This window comes from Arvicola amphibius, chromosome 5 (genome assembly GCF_903992535.2).
Source record: "Arvicola amphibius chromosome 5, mArvAmp1.2, whole genome shotgun sequence".
Taxonomy (NCBI): domain Eukaryota; kingdom Metazoa; phylum Chordata; class Mammalia; order Rodentia; family Cricetidae; genus Arvicola; species Arvicola amphibius.
The window spans coordinates 70,309,783-70,331,251 of NC_052051.1; the positions used below are offsets into that span (position 1 = coordinate 70,309,783).

Here is a 21,469-nt window from a genome sequence, read left to right on the forward strand (position 1 = left end):
AGGAAAACCAGTTGGCCATTAGCAAGAGCAACGATCCCTTTTAGTGCATGTGGAATTAGAATGTTCCTTAGGAAAACCCTTGTCGTATCTAGGCAATGTAATCCTTAGCAACAGCTCAGCATTAATATTTTGTTATGCTATATATCAGGGGTTCTTAGACATCAGTCTGCAGCTAAGCACTGATCCATGACAAACTTCTCTAGTCCATGGCCAAGTGTGATTACATGACTTTTCTTATCCTTTTTTTCTTATTCTTTTTCTGTCCTTTATCCTGAGATTATCTTTAAAATACATATATTTTAAAATGTTCTGTTTTATAAAATTATGGTGATAGTGGAGGATAATGTTTGCATTCTTAGCAGGCTACTTGTCAATATTTTGAAATGTACTGTAAGATATTATATAATTTTCTATTTAATATCAAGAGACAGGTAATAATTGTAATAATTAAAAAGAAAGGCATTTGAATATTTAACATACTGGTGCACATTTAAAAGATCCTAGGGCCATACTTGCAGACTTGGTTAGTAGTTCAAAGCAATGACCACTATAGATACCACAAGATTATAGTACAATTTTCGTACAACTGATTTAACAAACTTGCTTAGTTTATTTTATATCACTGTGAAAAATATCATGACCAAAAGTGATTTGAGGAGGTAAAGGTTTATTTGGTTCACAAGGAGATTCTATCATCAAGGGAAGTCAGGCCAGGAACTTAGAGGCAAGAACTGAAGGCAGGAACTGCAGCAGAGACCATGGAGGGGCAGTGCTTGCTCTCCACTCTGTATGACTTGCTTATTGGTTTTCTAATACAAACCAGGACTACTAACCAGAGGTGGCATCAATTATAGTAAGCTGACCCCCTCCATCAACACAGAAATATTTACAGGCTAATCCCATGGAGACAATTCCTCAACTGATGCGCTCTCTTCCCAGTGTAGTTTAGTTTATATCAAGTGGACAGAAGCTAACTGGAACACAAACTTAACAGCTCTCATGCTTCTAGGAAAATATGTTGAGCACATAACACAGAAGTAGTGCTGGATTGGGACCAGGACAAAGCTGTAATACTGCTTTTTCTACAATTTATAAGGTCCCAAACAAAACTGCTTATATTTTCTGGATCTCTACTCCCTCACAGAATAAACGAGCTAACCTCTAATACTTGGATTACCCCAGAAACTATGGTTCAATTCTTTTACATGGATTACCAGATGACCTTGTAACAACTACTCATAATGAACTTGAGTCAGACATGGTGCTACATGCCTACAACATCAGCATTCCGTAGGCTGTGGTAAACCTGGGCGACAGAGTGATACCATATCTCCCCAAAATAAATCATATGCTCTTGGGAAAAGGTGTGAAGAGGCTCTTGCTTATAAAAGTTGTTTTCTACTAGTCTTTTATAAGAATGGGTGAAGAGGTTAAGGGGATGAATAGCTTGATTCTACTGGTCCACTTCTCTCCCTCTGTATCTTTGACATTTTAATTCCTATATAACTGAAGGCAGGCAGAACCCTTTACATGATAAGCCATAGGGCAGCAATGGTGAGGAGATAAAATGCTTTGCTCTGCTCAAGTTTAGTTCTATTCAATGACGATGGAGTAACAAAATTTGTGTGGCTTGGTACAAAACAAAAAGGCAGAGGAAACAAGTGATTAGAGGTATTAAAATATGTAAATTTTCCTCTCTCTCTCTCTCTCTCTCTCTCTCTCTCTCTCTCTCTCTCTCTCTCTCTCTCTCTCTCTCTCTCTCTGCCATAGGACATTTCATTTTCTATTTAATGGCCTGGTTCTCTGGACCAGGAAAAAAAATCATAGCACAACTGAAGTCCCGCACAGCTGCCTAAAAGCTTCATGACAACTCAGCATAAACAAGAGTCACTACCTTCTGGGCCCCACTTCTTCCTGCCACCTGCTTCACCCATGTATCACATTCTAGCCAGAAAAGGAAGTGATCTTTCCTCTCCGGGGGCCCTCTATATAAACCCATGGCAGAAGGTAACTGTGGCAAGATCAGAGTGCTAGTCAGGGATACATTCAGCACTGGACTGGATACTCATTGCCCATGCCAAGGTGCTGCCAACCTGAAACAGGAAGAGCTGCTGCCATGCCTCTCCACAGAGTGCTGAAAGGTACAGGTACCCACAGCAAACCTCTCCTACTGCACTTATGCATTCACTAAAAAGTAAAATTTCCCCAAACAAATGGAAAGATGCAGGGAGTAGGTGGTTAGGCAAGGGACCAGGGCACTAGAAGGCAGAAGAAGCAGCAGCCAAGAACCAAGACTGAGAGGCAATAGAAACAAGAAAATACCTGTTGAGGCTCCAAGCCTCCAGCACATACTTCCATAACTTAATTTACCAAACATAAGTTTAAAAGATAAAAATTCATTTAAAAACTTCAAGACATTGAGAACAAAATTAAACAGAAGGAAGACATTACTTCTCAGTACAAGTCCCTGTGTAACTACTCTAGTTCTCACTCAGGAAGTTAGCCCTAGTTCTCTATGATGACTGTCCCTACATGGGAGATGGCTATAGTTGTCATGGGACATGTTCCAATTTACTGTTTCCTTTGCTGCCTTCAAAGGGGCTTAAAAAGCATGGATTGGCCACCCTATCTGAACATGCCCCATCTCTTGTGAGATGATGGAATGGCCATCCCATCACTTGGCATAGTCAAACCCAGTCATGTTCCTGCCCCTTCACTCACTCCCATGTTCCTTCATGTCAAGTCCAGAATCAATGAAGTTCTCTTGTTCACCTTTCCAAGGCCGCTTTCTACTGGAACACAATATATTTCTCAAACATAGTTTACTCCTAACACTTTGAAAAGTCTTTTAAATTTCTAGATCAGACCTGAGCATCACTCTTATTCTTGGTAAATTTTGACATGAACTGACTTCACTTCACTCTACTGGCAACAACAGAGGGACTTCCCATTATCTATGGTACCTCCAGCACCCAGTCAAGGAGTAAGGTAGCATCCCCCCTTCATTCATTGTCTTACAATGAATCTACCTTGTAGACACCTTATTTAGCTGGATCTTCCCCCAAAGAGGGAGGCAAGAGAGAAGCCTCTCCTTTTGGAGTGTGAAGTCCGATCATTACCTGCCCTGAAGATGATGGTACTTTGATTATATTCTTACGAAGATAGGCCTCCAAATCCTGACACTTTTTTTTTTAATGTGACTGACACTTTTTCCTTTCAACCTTCAATTTTGACCTTGGCTACAACTCTAAAACATGGAAAATTTCCACTTATTCCATTACAAAGTTATATACTAGTTGGGCGTGATGGCACACACCTTTAATCCTAACACTAAAACCAGAGGCAGGTCTGTGAGTTTGAGGCCAATCTTGTCTACAATAAGTTCTAGGACAGCCAAGATTATATTAGAGAGACCCTGTATCAAAAAAATTCAAGTCAGATATTTGATAAAACTTAACATTTAATGTTTAATTGAGTTAACATTTAACTCAAATGTTAAAAAATATATTTATTAATTTAGATATTGATGCTGAAAACTGATGAAGGAATCTAGTATTTTACCTTTTAAAATCAAATGGTAGAACAAGATACTAAATGCAACTAAAGCCTACTAGACAGAAATAGATTTAAACAACATATACATAACCTACTAGGCAGAAATAGACTTAAACAACATATACATAACCTACTAGACAGACATAGATTTAAACAACAGATACATAACCTGATTGTTTTCCCTTAGCGCCTTCAACTCTTCATCCATTTCAATATTAGCTTGAGTTTGTTGCTGAAGTAATTGCTGCATGTGTTGAAAAGAAATGATGATATCCTTCAAAAACATAAAAATATACCATGTTTCTAAGTTCATTCTCCAGATTCATTTCTAGTTTTTTTTTTGTTTGTTTGTTTCTTTGTTTGTTTGGGATTTTTGTTTTGTTTTGTTTTGAAATAGGGTTTTGTCACAAGCTGCCTTTTGGGGGTGCTGCATTTCTAGCCATGGTGTGTTAGTATGCTCCAGGGTAGGGGTGTGAGGATTAGAAACATTAGGTAGGAGGAACAGAGATAAGAAAGAAACACAGAGACATAGGATAGTACCGGGAGAGCAACTCAGCAAATGCTGAATACTGAATGTTGAATTTCGAGTTCTGAGTTCACTAGCATTTATTTTTCATACACTTTTATGCCCCAATAGGTAAAAGGGTAAAAGAAGGCAAAAGACTTCTTGAACATGATTCAAAGGACAACCAGAACAGTTATTTGTTTCAATACTTGAGACATCAAGCCATTAATTTCTAAGTAAAGCATTTGATGTCTGGGGCAGTGAACACAGCCTAGATCCTGAAGTATCCTGAAGTATCCTGAAGTATCCTGAAGGCAGCTACTCCCAAAGTCAAACCTCCTATTTTATAAGGAGCAGAAGCATACTTGAATTCTCTGATCTTTCATCATGGTGGAGCAGATCTACCTCTATAGACCATCTTAATGTCCAAAACACCAAGGAACCGCACCCTAGGTCAGGATATCTTGTTTTGTAGCCACATCTGTTGTCAACAACTTCGAAAGAGCAAAGATAAGCTCAAATTCTCTGACCTTCAGTTAAGGTAAAATGGGCTCACATTTTTGGTTTCCCACAGGGTTGGTCTGAGTAACAGAGCCCTGGCTGTTTCAGAACTTGCTTTATAGACCAGGTTGGCCTCAGACTCACAAAGGTCCTCCTGTCTCTGCCTCCCCAGTGCTAGAGTTAAAGGTGTCCATTACCAACACCTGGCACATTTCTAGTTTTTAAGCTATTATTGTTTTAGCTTAAGTTTGATATTTTATATTAAACTAATACACTTTTCTAATTTATTATCTAAAATAATTACTGTTACACAAATTTCTATTAAGTATTATTTCTAAAAGTCCCTTAGCTTGTAAAGTAAATTTCTGAAATGTGCCAGAGTCTATGATATTACTGAATAAGATAAAGAATCTAAAAATGAAATAAACCTGTTGCCTTGATCACCTAGAGATATAGAAATATATCTCTATTAAAATGAATTATAATATTATAAAATGATTCTGTAGACCAGGATATCACCAATCAAATGAAGGTTAAGCAAGAAAAAGAAAAGATAAAAACAGAAGAAAGGGGGCCGGAGAGAAAGCGCAGCACTTTAGAGCACTTGTTGCTTTTGTAGAGGTCCCAGGTTCAATTTCTAGCACCCTCATGGTGGCTCACAACCATCTGTATTTCCAGTTCCAGGGGATCCAATGCCCTCTTCTGGTTTCTGTAGACACTAGGCACGCACATGGTGCACATATGCATATGCAGTAAAACATTCATATACATAAGATAAATCTAAAAAAAAAATTAAAATAACTTCAGTTTTTCCAAGCTATTCTTTAAACACAAGAATAAATTGAGATAAGAGGAAATTGTTCTAAAATCACATGTGGTATATTAATATATTTTCAGTAATTATTTGCTAAGATATTACTAAAAATAATAAAACTACTTCTGAAAAATGGAAATTTAGCTAGGAAACATGAGGCTGATGCCTATAATCTTAGCACCTGGAAGGTTGAGATAGGATAGGAGGATTGTCAGTGAGTTTGAGGCCAGCATGGTCTACATACTCCAGGCTATCCTATACCACAGAGTGAGACCCTGACTTAAAAAAAAAAAACAAAAAAAACTCTGGGTCTGGAAAAATGGCCCAGCAATTAAGAGTGCCTGCTGCACAATCCTGAGGGTCAGACTTGGTCTCCAGCATTCACTTCACAAGCCAGGCATCCATCCCATAAGCATCTGTAACTCCAGCTCAGAGGGACTAAAAAGTTCTGGTCTCTGCATATACAGATGTGTGTACACACATTTGAGCACATACAAATGCACATACTAAGACACATACAAACACAAAAATAGATGTAAAGGCACAGGCCTTTAAACCCAGGAGGCAGAAGCAGGTGGATTTCTGTGAGTTCAAAGTCAAACCTGATCTACATAGCCAAGTTCAAGACAACTAGGGCTACCTAGTGAAAACCTGTCTCAAAGAAAGAAAGAAAGGAAGGAAGGAAGGAAGGAAGGAAGGAAGGAAGGAAGGAAAGAAGGAAAGAAGGAAGAAAGGAAGTCTTTTTTAATAACAAAAAGTAGCAGTATACATTCGACTGGCTAAACACATGCAAACATGCCCACTCAGTACATGTTAGCTGAACGCCTACTTCACACCTAGGCAAATATCGTCTCACATCTACTTCTCACCTTTCTACTGGTTTTGAAAATATTAACTAACTTCCAAAATATATGAGTAGTGCTTACCTGTTTTTCTTCTTGAATATGGGAAATCTCTTCATTAATTTTCTTATTTAATTCCAATTCCTTTAAAGTTGAAGAATTTTAAAGTTACGATGTAAAATTCAGTACATCCTATATTTAATTCAGCACCCATGTTTGTGTTGAGACACTGGATCCAGTGAATTAAGAAGCCTAGTATAGTCTAGTAAAAACATAAGCATTAAAACTATAAAATTTCCCGTCTTAGACGTGACTTAGAGAGACACCACTGTGCCATAAAATCACTGCAGCTATATCTGAGTGCGATGAAATGTTATAGCCTAGTTTTGTTCTAAGATTTACTAATGACAAAAAAGTTAAATAATTTTGTTTTTGTTTCTGGTTTTTGTTTTTTTGAGATAGGGTTTCTCTGTGTAACTGTCCTGACTGTCCTGGAACTCACTTGGTAGACCAGGCTAACCTCAGACTCACTGAGATCATCCTGTCTCTGCCTCCCAAGTGCTGGGATTAAAGTAAATGTTCAATAATTTAAAAAAGATTCATACTTTAATTTTTACCGTGTTTATTAACTTTACAAAGAAATATTTCATGCAATAATCCTAAAGTTCTCATACTTTTAGTAAGATTTAATTTTATAAAATTGAGTAAATTTAATCAAATACCATGTCGAGTCGTTCTTGAAGCTCTTCATATTTTTGTTCTTTAATTATTAGATCTATACTTTCTTCTTCCATCTTATGCTTACATGTGACCTTGGACTTAATCAACTCTGAAGCTACTCTTTTTAGTTCCTTGACATAAGAAACAAAAAGGAAATTCAGTATATATATATTTTACCAAAGCAAGATGTTTTCATGATAGTTTCCAAATATTTAAAATTATACTTCATTTAACAACAGATTATTTTTATATATAAATTTTATTAAAGTTCTTCTTTGACAATTTCATCAATATATATAGAACACATCTGGTTACTCTCTCACACACCCCATCTTCCCTCCCACCAATATCAAACCTCTTCTCCTTAAAAGTCTCTTCTTCACATTCATATCTTTCTGTCTCATGACACACTGACTTTTAACTTGTCAGTCTGTGTGTCCATGGGCTTTGAACTATACAGTGGAGCCTGGTGAGCTCATTTGTGGGTTCACAAATGAAGATACTGACTGCCTCTCTCTGAGATTCCATCAGTAGTCAATACTTTAGACAGGAGGGGGTATGATCACACAAATCCCTCCCTGAGCCAAGATTGAAGACAACAGGCTTAGTCTTTCACAGGCCCAGTACAGGCAACTATAGCTGCTAAGATCATGACTGCAAGAGCTAAGCCGTGCCCGGAAGATCGTATTTTACAACGCTTCTCTCTTATCTTCTAATTCTTACATTCTTTCCACCCCCTCATCCACAATGTTTCCTGAGCCTTAAAGAAAATAGTATAACTGTCCTACTTAGGGCTAAGCCCTCAAACATCACTTAGTCTCAGCATCTGGAGCAGTGTGAGTCTGTACATGTAATGGCAGTTTTCAGCAAAGTGACACTTCTCTGAAGCCTGGACATAGCATTTGTTAGGTCTATCCCATGAATTGATCACCTGGTGGAAAGGATCCCATGATGGAGTGTTCAATATAATTTGACTGATCCATCAAGGGCCTTTATAGGAAGAAGTTATCGAAAGGCAGAAGCTGACAAATGACTGTGTCCCAAGGAACCCTAGCATTCACAGATGAGTTAAGAAGCCAATAGAGAAGGTGGAAAAGGATGGATAACTGAGGGGGAGGAAGCTCAAATAGATGCCACAAGAAACAGGGATGCAACCAGAATTGAGGGCTGCGGCTCTACATGCCATAACCTCATACAATTATATCTTAAGTCCTCACCCAAAAAACCAGGAAAATTAGTCTTAGTTCATACATCACTTTTGGGTATGCAGAAAAGACTGTTAAAGTAACCATGTGGATCAAGCAGTAGGCCTTTTCTTAGAAAAACAGGTAGGCAAATTACTGTCAGTTAAAATAAGAACTCTCCTCTTCCCAGGGAGGCAGAAGAGGAATAGATGAGATGTCCTAGGTAAACTGGGAGCAGTGGAGGTAGAGGGAAGGGGATGGGGGGATGGGAACATGGAGGATCAGAATGTTTGAGTTGTGGGTGGGACAGAGGAGGAGAGCATGAAAGAGATATCTTTTTTTTTTTTTTTTTTTTTTTTTTTGGTTTTTCGAGACAGGGTTTCTCTGCAGCTTTTTTAGAGCCTGTCCTGGACCTAGCTCTTGTAGACCAGGCTGGCCTCGAACTCACAGAGATCTGCCTGCCTCTGCCTCCCGAGTGCTGGGATTAAAGGCGTGAGCCACCACCGCCCGGCTGAAAGAGATATCTTGATAGAGTGGGCCATTTTGGGATTTGAGAGAAACTTGGTGCCAGGGAAACTCCCAGGAATGCACAAGGATGACTCCTGCTAAGATTCCTAGTAATAGTGGGGAGGGTGACTGAGCTGGCCTTCTGTAATCAGATTGGTGACTACCCTAATTGTCATCACAGAACCTTCATCCAGTAACTGGTGAAAGCAAATGCAGAGATCTACAGCCAAGAACTGGGCCAAACTCCAAGAGTCCAGTTGAAGAGAGGGAAGAGGGATTATATGATCAAGGGGTGTCAAGACCATGATGGAGAAACACACAGAGACAGTTCGCCTGAGCTTGTGGGAGCTCATGAACTCTGGACCAACAGTAAGGGAGCCTGCATGGGACCAACCTAGGTCCTCTGCATCTGGGTGACATTTGTGTATCTTGGTCTTTTGTAAGACCCCTAGCAGTGGGGCCAGAACCTGACTCATGAGCTGGCTCTTTGGAACCTATCCTCCATGGTGGGATGTCTTGCCCAGCCTTGATGCAAGGGGGAGGAGCTTGGTTCTGCCTCAACTTGATATATCCTGCTTTGACTCCCAGGGGAGTACTTATCCCTTCTGAATGGAGACTGAGGAGAAGTGGATGGGGGGGGATAGAAGAGAGGTGGGGGGAGGGAGCAGGAGGAGAGGAAAGAGGAATAATTGCAGTTGGTATGTAAAATTAACTAGTTAATTACTTTTAAAAAAGACATGGATTAGGGAGATGTGTGAAATGAATGCATGCCCTCCATTTGACCAGACCCCAACATAAACTATCTCTCTTTGGACCAGCGTGGAGGTGTGGGAATAAAGACACAACTCACATGGCTTTATCAGGAGGGAGATTCGCAGAGATCCCTCATAATATCCTGAGTTCACATGCTGAAGAACGGCACCTGAACAGGGACCTGCAAAAACTGTGGAGGTTTGCGGAATGCCACTGCACACAGAACAGGCCTGTCTTCACGGACCACCCGACCATGAGTCAGAGTTGGAGGTTTTGACACACAGCGGGGCAAGGTAAGATTATACCATGAGAAAAGCATTCGGTAAACAGGATTTGTTTATTCACAGACTCAAGGAGTCCCTCAAGACAGGAGGAGTAAGGGTCAAATGAGGGTGAAATCCACGAAGCTACAGGCTGGCAGACAAGCAGACAGAGCCTGTGTCGTACCCCCTGATTTGCTGCACAGCTTCAACCAGAAGCTGAAAGGCAGGTTTGCAGAAAAGGAAACTAGCCTCAGGGAACTGCAGCTTCAGGACAATAAAAAATTAATTAGCAGGTTAAATATGCTTCTTTTTCATTTCACAATTTTGCTTCTTTGTCAAAAATCTGCTGTTTGTAGGCACGTGAATTTGTATCCAAGGTGGATCGATTTCAATACTGTGGTTCTGTAGTGAAGTTTTAAAGTCAAAAATTGTGATGCATTCAGACGTTCCTTGACTGTACAGGATTTTAATATTGTTTAGGCTATCCTAAGTTTTTATCTCTCTCTTATAAAGTTGAGGATTGTTCTTTCGAGGTCTGTGAAGAATTTTGCTATAATTTTAATGAACATTTGCATTGAATCTGTAATTCAGTGAGGTTGTCATTTTTGCTATGTTGGGTCTACCTTCACAAGAGAATAGATCTTTCCATTTTCTGATGTCTTAAATTTCTTTCTTAAAAGATTTAAAGTTCTTATCTACAGGTTTTTCCATTTGTGTGGTCAGAGTTACTCCAAGATATTTTATGGTATTTATGGCTATCTAAAAGGATGATGTCTCTCATTTATCATATGTGCAGAAGAGGTGCATTTTGGGTTGTTTTCAGGTTTTAGCTATGATAAAGTAATTCTGCTGTAAACATAGTTGAGCACATGTCCTTATGGTACAGTTGAGCATCTTTTGTATAGACCCAAAAGGGGAATTGCTGAGTCTTAAGATGATGGTTGCCTAATTTTAAGAAATCGCCATACTAGAATCCAGTTTGCACTTCCACCAGCAGTGGAGTAGTTTTTTTCTTTACCCCACACTCTCTTAAGCATAAATTGTCATAGGTGTTTTAATCTTGGTCATTCTTACAGGGATAAGATAAAATCTCAGAGTTTTGATTTACATTTCTTTTTTTTTTTTTTTTTTCGAGGCAGGGTTTCTCTGTAGCTTTGGAGCCTGTCCTGGAACTAGCTCTTGTAGACCAGGCTGGCCTCGAACTCACAGAGATCCGCCTACCTCTGCCTCCCCGAGTGCTGGGATTAAAGGCGTGAGCCACCACCGCCCGGCTGATTTACATTTCTCTAATGGTTAAGGATGTTGTGTTTGAGCATTTTTTGAGTGTCTTTCAGTCATCTTAAATTCATCTATTGAGAGTTTTCAGGTTAGGTCTGTAACATATATTTTTATTGATTATTTGTTCTTTTGATAACTAATTTCCTGAGTTCTTTGTATGTTTTTGAAATGGATTGGTGATAAGTAAAGATATTTCCCACCCTATAGACTGATATTATGTCTTGTTGACTATGTCCTTTGGAATACAGAAGCTTCTCAATTCAGGAGATCTGATTTATTAATTCTTTCTCTCAATGTCTGTGCCACTGAGGCTGTGTTTGAGATGTGACAACGTGTACTTTTAATTTTTTCTTCTGTGAAGTTCAATGTGGATGGTTTTATGTTGAGGTCTTTGATTCATTTAAACTTGAGTTTTATGCATAGAAATAAATATAAATCTATTTTCATTCTTCTACATGTTGATGTCTAATTAGGCCAGCACCATTAGTTAAATATAGTTTCTTTTTCCATTTTCCTATCAGCTAGGCAGATAGGAAACATAAGAAGAGGGTAGCTTACAAACTTTTAATGAGATATACAATGGTTAAGGCCTTAGTTACAATATTATGAAAAATCTTGAGATAGCTTCATTTGACTGCCCGGAGCAAGGTAGGCCTTTGTCTGAGAGCTGCTTGGCCTGCAAGGGGATCTGACAGTCTGCAGGAGGATCCATCATTCTTTGGGGTGAGTGAGGAGTGAGTGCCCGAACTGCGGCAGCTGCCCGGAGAGGGACCACCGACTCTCCACAACTCCCCCTGCCACCAGCACACTTCCTGCTCTTCCTGCAGGGGTTATTCTCCCCGGATACCGCCTCTCTCTTCCTGTCCCTTCCCAGCTTGCACCCAGAATCCTCCCCCTCTCCCCCTGCCTCATCCTCCCGTCTTTGGGGCCACAAAATCCCACAGCTCAGCCTGTTTGGGCTCTGGGGACCTGGAATTGAGTGCACCCAGGGGGGTGGGAGGTCCCCTCCTTCATTTGACTGCCCGGAGCAAGGTAGGCCTTTGTCTGAGAGCTGCTTGGCCTGCAAGGGGACCTGACAGTCGGCAGGAGGATCCATCATTCTTTGGGGTGAGTGAGGAGTGAGTGCCCGAACCCTGGCAGCTGCCCGGAGAGGGACCACCGACTCTCCACAACTCCCCCTGCCACCAGCACACTTCCCGCTCTTCCTGCAGGGGTTATTCTCCCCGGATACCGCCTCTCTCTCCCTGTCCCTTCCCAGCTTGCACTCAGAATCCTCCCCCCCTCCCCCTGCCTCATCCTCCCGTCTTTGGGGCCACAAAATCCCACAGCTCAGCCTGTTTGGGCTCTGGGGACCTGGAATTGAGTGCACCCAGGCCGGTGGGAGGTCCCCTCCTTCATTTGACTGCCCGGAGCAAGGTAGGCCTTTGTCTGAGAGCTGCTTGGCCTGCAAGGGGACCTGACAGTCGGCAGGAGGATCCATCATTCTTTGGGGTGAGTGAGGAGTGAGTGCCCGAACCTCGGCAGCTGCCCGGAGAGGGACCACCGACTCTCCACAACTCCCCCTGCCACCAGCACAATTCCTGCTCTTCCTGCAGGGGTTATTCTCCCCGGATACCGCCTCTCTCTCCCTGTCCCTTCCCAGCTTGCACCCAGAATCCCCCCCTCCCCCTGCCTCATCCTCCCGTCTTTGGGGCCACAAAATCCAACAGCTCAGCCTGTTTGGGCTCTGGGGACCTGGAAGTGAGTGCACCCAGGCCGGTGGGAGGTCCCCTCCTTCATTTGACTGCCCAGGGCAAGGTAGGCCTTTGTCTGAGAGCTGCTTGGCCTGCAAGGGGACCTGACAGTCTGCCAGAGGATCCATCATTCTTTGGGGTGTCCTGCTCCAGTTCTGGGGCCATCCACCCAAGGGGGTCAGGCTCTGGCCTCCAGGCAGGTCTGGGGGTTCCTGTGGAGGGGTGCGGGCACCTTTGGATTGTGCTGCCAGGTTCGCTGTGTGGTGTTCCATCCCGCCCTGCCCCCACCTTGGCCCTTTTGTCTGGGCTGCGACCCTGGGCTGTCTGGAATCCCTGATCCTGTGCCCTGACATCCTGTCTGAACTGGTGGGTGAGTGCGGACCCTGGGGCAACCTGCCCTGGAGGAGAACACAGACCCCCTACCCCCACTTCCATCTGCAGGCTTGTGTCGGTTTCTCCCTTCCCTGTGTGTCTCCCAAGCTTTCCCTAGTGTTCTCAGGTGTCCTGCTCCTATTCTCTGACCATCCACCCGGAGGAGTCAGACCCTGGCCTCCAGGACACCAAACACCTCCGCGCTCCTTTTGAAGGAAGAGATGGGCAGGCGCCAATGCAGGAGCTCCTCCAACAACATGAAAGGCAACATGACATCACCACAAGCCAGACATCCCGAAACAACAAGAATTGAACACCCTACCCCAGAAGATATAGAAGAAACCGACATTAAACAGTACTTTATGAAAATAATAGAGGACCTTAAACAGGAGGTAAAAAACTGCCATAAAGAAATGGAGATGACAAACAAAAAGGTAGAAGAAATAAATAAATCTCTCAAAGATACCCAAGAAAAACAAGAAACACAAGAAAAAGCAATCAAACAGGTAAGGGAAACAGTACAAGACCTGATAAATGAAATGGAGGTATTGAAGAAAACACAATCTGAGGGATGACTGGAAATGGAAACTCTGAGTAAACGAACAGAAACTTCAGAGACAAGTATTTCCAACCGAATACAAGAGATGGAAGAAAGAATCTCGGACTCTGAAGATACTATAGAGGAAATAAACTCACAGATTAAAGAACTAAACAAATCTAACAAATTCTTAACACAAAACATTCAGGAAATCTGGGACACCATGAAAAGACCAAACCTAAGAATAATTGGGGTAGAAGAAGGAGAAGAATTACAACTCAAAGGCCCAGAAAACATATTCAACAAAATTATAGAAGAAAACTTCCCCAACCTAAAGAAGGATGTTCCTATGAAGGTACAAGAAGCCTACAGAACACCAAATAGACTGGATCAAAAGAAAGCATCCCCACGCCATATAATAATCAAAACACAAAACATACAGAATAAAGAACAGATATTAAGAGCTGCAAAGGAAAAAGGTCAAGTAACATATAAAGGGAAACCTATCAGAATTACACCTGATTTCTCAATGGAAACCATGAAAGCCAGAAGAGCTTGGATAGATGTGCTACAGACACTTAGGGAACATGGATGCAAGCCTAGACTATTATACCCAGCAAAGCTTGCATTCACCATTGATGGAGAAAACAAGATATTCCAGGACAAAAACAGATTTAAACAATACGCAGCCACAAATCCAGCCTTGCAGAAAGTAATAGAAGGAAAATCACAAACCAAGGAGTCCAACAACGCCGACAATAACTCAGGCATCTAGCGACCCTTCACCAGCACAACTAGAAGAAGGGAAACACACAAACTCTACTACTAAAAATGACTGAAGTTAACAACCACTGGTCATTAATATCACTTAATATCAATGGACTCAATTCACCTATAAAAAGGCACAGGCTAAGAGACTGGATACGAAAACAGAATCCAACATTTTGCTGTTTACAAGAAACACACCTCAACCACAAAGACAGGCACCTACTCAGAGTAAAGGGTTGGGAAAAAGGTTTATCAAGCAAATGGCCCTAAGAAACAAGCGGGTGTGGCCATACTAATTTCCAACAAAGTTGACTTCAAACTAAAATCAATCAGAAGAGATGGAAAGGGACACTTTATACTCATAACAGGAAAAATCCATCAGAATGAAGTCTCAATCCTGAATATCTATGCCCCTAACATAAAAGCTCCCACTTATGTAAAAGAAACACTTCTAGAACTCAAGGCAGCCATCAAACCACACACACTAATAGTTGGAGACTTCAACACTCCTCTCTCACCAATGGACAGGTCAATCAGACAGAAACCTAACAGAGAATTGAAAGACTTAATGGAGGTAATGAACCAAATGGACTTAACAGACATCTATAGAACATTCCACCCAAATAGGAAAGAATATACCTTCTTCTCTGCGGCTCATGGAACCTTTTCGAAAATTGACCATATACTTGGTAACAAAGCAAACTTCCACAGTTACAAAAAAATATTAGTAACCACCTGTGTCTTATCGGATCACCATGGATTAAAATTAGAATTCAACAACAATGCTACCCCCAGAAAACCCACAAACTCATGGAAACTGAACAGTCAACTACTGACCCACACCTGGGTCAAGGAAGAAATAAAGAAAGAAATTAAAGTCTTTCTTGAATTTAATGAAAACAAAGACACAACATACTCAAACCTATGGGACACAATGAAAGCAGTGCTAAGAGGAAAGTTCATAGCACTAGGTGCCCACTTAAAGAAAACGGAGAAAGCGCTCATTGGTGACTTAACAGCACACCTGAAAGCTCTGGAAAAAAAAGAAGCAGACTCACCTAGGAGAAGTAGAAGACTGGAAATAATCAAATTGAGGGCAGAAATCAACAAAATAGAAACAAAGAAAACAATCCAAAGAATCAATGAAACAAGAAGCTGGTTCCTGGAGAAAATCAACAAGATTGACAAACCCTTAGTCAAACTAATCAAACGGCAGAGGGAGAACACGCAAATTAACAAGATCAGAAATGAAAAGGGGGACATATCCACAGACACAGAGGAAATTCAGAAAATCATTAGATCTTACTACAAAAGCCTGTATGCCACAAAATTGGAAAATGTAAAAGAAATGGACAGTTTTTTAGATAAATACCATATACCAAAGTTAAACCAGGACCAGGTAAATGCTCTAAATCGTCCTGTTAGTCGCGAAGAATTAGAAACTGTTATCAGAAACCTCCCTACCAAAAAGAGCCCAGGACCAGATGGTTTCAATGCGGAATTCTACCAGAACTTCCAAGAAGACCTAATACCTATACTCCTTAAGGTATTTCATAATATAGAAACACAAGAGTCACTGCCAAATTCCTTCTATGAAGCTACAGTTACCCTGATACCTAAACCACACAAAGACTCAACCAAGAAAGAGAATTACAGGCCAATCTCACTCATGAACATTGACGCAAAAATTCTCAATAAAATACTGGCAAACCGAATCCAAGAACACATTAGAAAAATTATCCATTACGATCAAGTAGGCTTCATCCCAGAGATGCAGGGCTGGTTCAACATACGAAAATCTATTAATGTAATCCATCATATAAACAAACTGAAGGAAAAAAACCATATGGTCATCTCATTAGATGCTGAAAAAGCATTTGACAAAATTCAGCACCCTTTTATGATAAAGATCTTGGAGAGATTAGGGATACAAGGGTCATTCCTAAATATAATAAAAGCTATTTACAGCAAGCCGACAGCTAACATCAAATTAAACGGAGAGAAACTCAAGGCTATCCCACTAAATTCAGGAACACGACAAGGCTGTCCACTCTCTCCTTATCTCTTCAATATAGTGCTTGAAGTTCTAGCAATAGCAATAAGACAACATAAGGGAATCAAGGGGATTCAATTCGGAAAGGAAGAAGTTAAACTTTCATTATTTGCAGAAGATATGATAGTATACATAAGCGATCCCAAAAACTCCACCAAAGAACTCCTACAGCTGATAAACTCCTTCAGTAACATAGCAGGATACAAGATCAACTCCAAAAAATCAGTCACCTTTTTAAACACAAAGGATAAGGAAGCAGAGAGGGTAATCAGAGAAGTATCACCTTTCACAATAGCCACAAATAGCATAAGATATCTGGGAGTATCGCTAACCAAGGAAGTGAAGGATTTATTTGACAAGAACTTTAAGTCTTTGAAGAAAGAAATTGAAGAGGATACCAGAAAATGGAAGGATCTCCCCTGCTCGTGGATTGGGAGGATCAACATAGTAAAAATGGCAATTCTACCAAAAGCAATCTATAGATTCAATGCAATCCCAATCAAGCTCCCATTAAAATTCTTCACAGAGATTGAGAGGACAATAATCAACTTTATATGGAAAAACAAGAAACCCAGGATAGCCAAAAAAATCTTATACAATAAAGGTTCTTCTGGAGGCATTACCATCCCTGACTTCAAACTCTATTACAAAGCTACAGTATTGAAAACGGCTTGGTATTGGCATAAAAACAGAGAAGTTGACCAATGGAAGCGTATAGAAGACCCGGATCTTAAACCACAAACCTATGAACACCTGATTTTTGATAAAGGAGCCAAAAGTACACAATGGAAGAAAGAGGGCATCTTCAACAAATGGTGCTGGCATAACTGGATGTCAACCTGTAGAAGAATGAAAGTAGATCCATATCTATCACCATGCACAAAACTCAAGTCCAAATGGATTAAAGACCTCAATATTAATTTGAACACATTGAGCTTGATAGAGGAGAAAGTGGGAAGTACTCTACAACAAATGGGCACAGGGAACCGTTTCCTATGCATAACCCCAGCTGCACAGACTTTAAGGGCAACATTGAATAAATGGGACCTCCTGAAGTTGAGCAGCTTCTGTAAAGCAAAGGACATTGTCACTAAGACACAAAGGCAGCCTACTGACTGGGAAAAGATCTTCACCAACCCTGCAACTGACAAAGGTCTGATCTCTAAAATATATAAGGAACTCAAGAGACTAGACGGTAAAATGCCAATTAACCCAATTAAAAAATGGGGCGCTGAACTGAACAGAGAATTCTCAACAGAAGAAGTTCGAATGGCCAAAAGACACTTAAGGTCATGCTCAACCTCCCTAGCTATCAGGGAAATGCAAATCAAAACAACTTTGAGATATCATCTTACACCTGTCAGATTGGCTAAAATCCAAAACACCAATAATAACCTTTGCTGGAGAGGTTGTGGGGTAAGGGGCACACTATCCATTGCTGGTGGGAATGCAAACTTGTGCAACCACTTTGGAAAGCAGTGTGGCGGTTTCTCAGGAAATTCGGGATCAACCTACCCCAGGACCCAGCAATTCCACTATTGGGAATCTACCCAAGAGATGCCCAATCATACAACAAAAGCATATGCTCATCTATGTTCATAGCAGCATTATTTGTAATAGCCAGATCCTGGAGACAGCCTAGATGCCCTTCAGTGGAAGAATGGATGAAGAAACTGTGGAATATATACATGCTAGAATACTACTCAGCGGTAAAAAACAATGACATCTTGAATTTTGCAGGCAAATGGATGGAAATAGAAAACACTATTCTGAGTGAGGTAACCCAGACCCATAAAGATGAACATGGGATGTACTCACTCATATTCGGTTTCTAGCCATAATTAAAGGACATCAAGCCTATAAATTTGGGATCCTTGAGAAGATAATAAGAAGGTGAACTCCCAAAAAAAGATATAGTAATCCTCCTGGATATTGGAAGTAGACACGATCGCCAGGCAAAATTGGGAACTTGAGGGTTGGGCAAGACTGGGCCAACGGAAGATGGGGAGAGAAAAGTGTGAAGGGGAGAGCGGGGGGAGCTCGGAGGAATGGGGTGCTTGGGATATAGGAAGGGTGGATATGAGAGCAGGGAAGCATATATCTTAATTTAAGGAGCTACCTGAGGGTTGTCAAGAGACTTGACCCTAGAGGGGTTCCCAGGTTTCCAGGGAGACGCCCCCAGTTAGTTCCTTGGGCAGCTGAGGAGAGGGAGCCTGAAAAGGCCAGTTCCTATAGCCATACTGATGAATTTCTTGCATATCACCATAGAACCTCCACCTGACGATAGATGAAGAAAATGACAGAGCCCCACATTGGAGCACCGGACTGAGCTCCCAAGGTCCTGATGAGGAGCAGAAGGAGAGAGAACATGAGAAAGAAAGTCAGGACCGTGAGGGAACCTCCAGCTGGCGACAGATGGGGAAGGTGACTGAGCCCCACATTGGAGCACTGGACTGAGCTCCCAAAGTCCCGATGAGGAGCAGAAGGAGCGAGAACATGAGGGAGAAAGTCAGGAACGAGAGGGGTGCGTTCACTCATGGAAACGGTGGGACAGAACTAATGGGAGATCACCAACTCCAGTTGGAATGGGACTGATGGATCATGCGACCAAACCCGTCTCTCTGAGTGTGGCCAACAGCGCGGGCTGACTGAGAAGCAAAGGACAATGGCTCTGGGCTCTGATTGTTATTCATGGACGGGCTCTGTGGGAGCCTTCTCAGCTTGGTCGATCACCTTCCTGGACCTGGGGGGAGTTGGGAGGACCTTGGTCTTAGCATAGAGTGGGGAACCCTGATGGCTCCTTGGCCTTGAGAGGGAGGGAGGGGAGGTATGGGTGGAGGGGAGGGGAGGGAAGGGGGAGAAGGAGGGGAGGGAAGGGGGAGGAGGAGGGGAGGGAGGGGGGAGGAGGAGGGAAGGAGATGGAAATTTTTAAATATAAAAAAAAAAGAAAAAAAAAATCTTGAGATAAAAGTAAAATTCTTAAAAAAAAAAAACCAATGAGCCAATTTCCAGTAAAGAGCTTATAGAAGCTGACAAACAGGTACTCAAGCAGGTAAAGTATAAATCAACACATAGGTATACAATAATCAGCAAGTACAGTATATTAATTATGATTGTGCTATCACAAGTATGTATTAAGTACAAAACTTATTCTACAGCAGTTTTATGAAAAAACAAAATGCTTTTATTGCTGCATCTTCCCATTTTTGCCAGTTAGGATATTAAACTCTTAATTTAAAGAAGTAGCTTGTCTAATACAGAAGGGATAAAAACTAGGAGATAGTTTAACAGAAAATTGAATGTGATCAATGTTTCTTATACTAAGCAATAGATTAATTGATAATTTTAAGATAGTGATTCTTGAACAATTGTATTTACTCAATTTAAGGGCCAGAGTAATAATCTTTCCCAGATGATCATTGCTGCAATTCACACAACTATATTTTGCTAATGTTATAGCTAAAGATCCCTTAAAGGACGTTATGCTGAATTTTACAAATGGCTCTTCCAATGGAAGAACTGCATATATGATTACTAATGAAAAGGAATTGTGTAGCATGATATGGCTCCTTGAAAACAACTTATAAAAGTTGCAGACAGATCTGCAAAAAGATCTGACATAATGGCACCAAGGTGACCTTTGCTAAGGCAAGGTGAAAAATAGCCCTTGCAATGAATTATGAAAAGACCTGACCTATATTAATTTGGGGTTGAGGATGTGTTTATGTTCTTTTTTCACAGAAAGAAAATAAAGGCTGGATGAGATGACTGCATATACAGTAAGGAGTGGCCGACCTGATGACATCATAGCTGCAAACGCCCCTTAGAGGAGTTGAAGGAAAGTCCATGATCCAGTCTTCCCAGCCCCCACAGAGAGGAGGGCCTGATCACAGGACCTGCTACTGCCACTCTACACTTCAGGGTGCCATGCTGCTCTGAGGGACAGATGCTGAGCTGCTTGCAGACACTTGGGACACACACATAGACTCAGAGGCCCTGCTGAGATGACCTGCCCGCAATGACCACAATTCTGCAGGTTTGGAGCTGAGATGCAGACTGAACATTTGACTGTTTTAATCTTTAAGACACAGAACTCATTTTGATTAAATATTTAACCTGAGAACTAAAAACTAAGCTTTCCCCTTAGGGAAAGAAAGACTCAAAATAATAAATGACTAAAACCCCTCTTCATTTAAGAAGGGGGCAGACTAAGGGTTTAACTGCTGTTCAGGGACTAGAACTGGTATTTGAAAACAGCAATGTCATTGTACTCTTACCGGTATTGACCTGATCTTTGTAACTGCATATAAGATGTTGAGAAAAGTTGGTATTGACCAATCATGCTGAGAATTATGGTCTGACCTGATGATATTTGGAAAAGTTGGTATTGACTAACAATGCTGAGAATTATGGTACTGACCTAAAGATATTTTTGGAAAAGTTGGTATTGACCAACAATGCTGAGAATATTGACCTGTTGATGTTTGCAACTTCTGAGAAAAGTTTGACACACCCTGTAAATGTTGGGAGTTAATGCATAGGTTAAGAATTTTAGATTTTTATACAATGTAAAAGATTTAAGAGCTGCACCAAACTAGTTGAAGAAGCATCCTCAACTCAGGTGATTCTCTTCTCCTTTAAATAGACTATAGCCTTTGGGAGCATGATTATTCATAAAGCATTAAAATTTATCCTGACAAGAAATATGGCTCCAAGACACAAAACCCAAAAAGTATCTCTCTCCATTAATCTCTCTTCTTCACAGAGACCAGCAGTCAATGATGAGTTTGAAGCTTCTCCCCAGATGCCTAAAACAGGAACTTGCATATATGAATGCCTGTTCCAGAGACTGGAAAATTTGGATAAATGAAGAGGTCTTTGCCCAAGCCAGGCATGATCATATGTCCTGTTGCAGAAGCACAGGTTTTATTAAAATTAATAAGAAAGATGCAGGAAGAGGAGGAGGGTAGGGAAGGGAAGAGGGACAGAAAGGAGAGAGGCAGTGGAGATGTTCTGAAATCTGGAGCTTAAGGCAGATGTGAAGCTGGAAACAGATGTGTGAAATCATCTTGTGGAGTTGACA

General features: G+C 41.2%; 1 protein-coding gene across 1 annotated transcript in view; it reads right to left on the reverse strand.

Annotated features, from left to right (window-relative positions):
* Ccdc73 (coiled-coil domain containing 73) overlaps positions 1-21,469 on the reverse strand; it is a 114,967-nt gene that overhangs the window by 23,255 nt on the left and 70,243 nt on the right. Inside the window, exons 9-11 of the mRNA XM_038331413.1 lie at positions 6,940-7,068; positions 6,302-6,361; positions 3,725-3,829 (exon numbers count right to left, since the gene is read on the reverse strand). Coding sequence (XP_038187341.1) covers positions 3,725-3,829; positions 6,302-6,361; positions 6,940-7,068 — 294 coding nt within the window. The remainder of the gene's footprint in view (positions 1-3,724; positions 3,830-6,301; positions 6,362-6,939; positions 7,069-21,469) is intronic.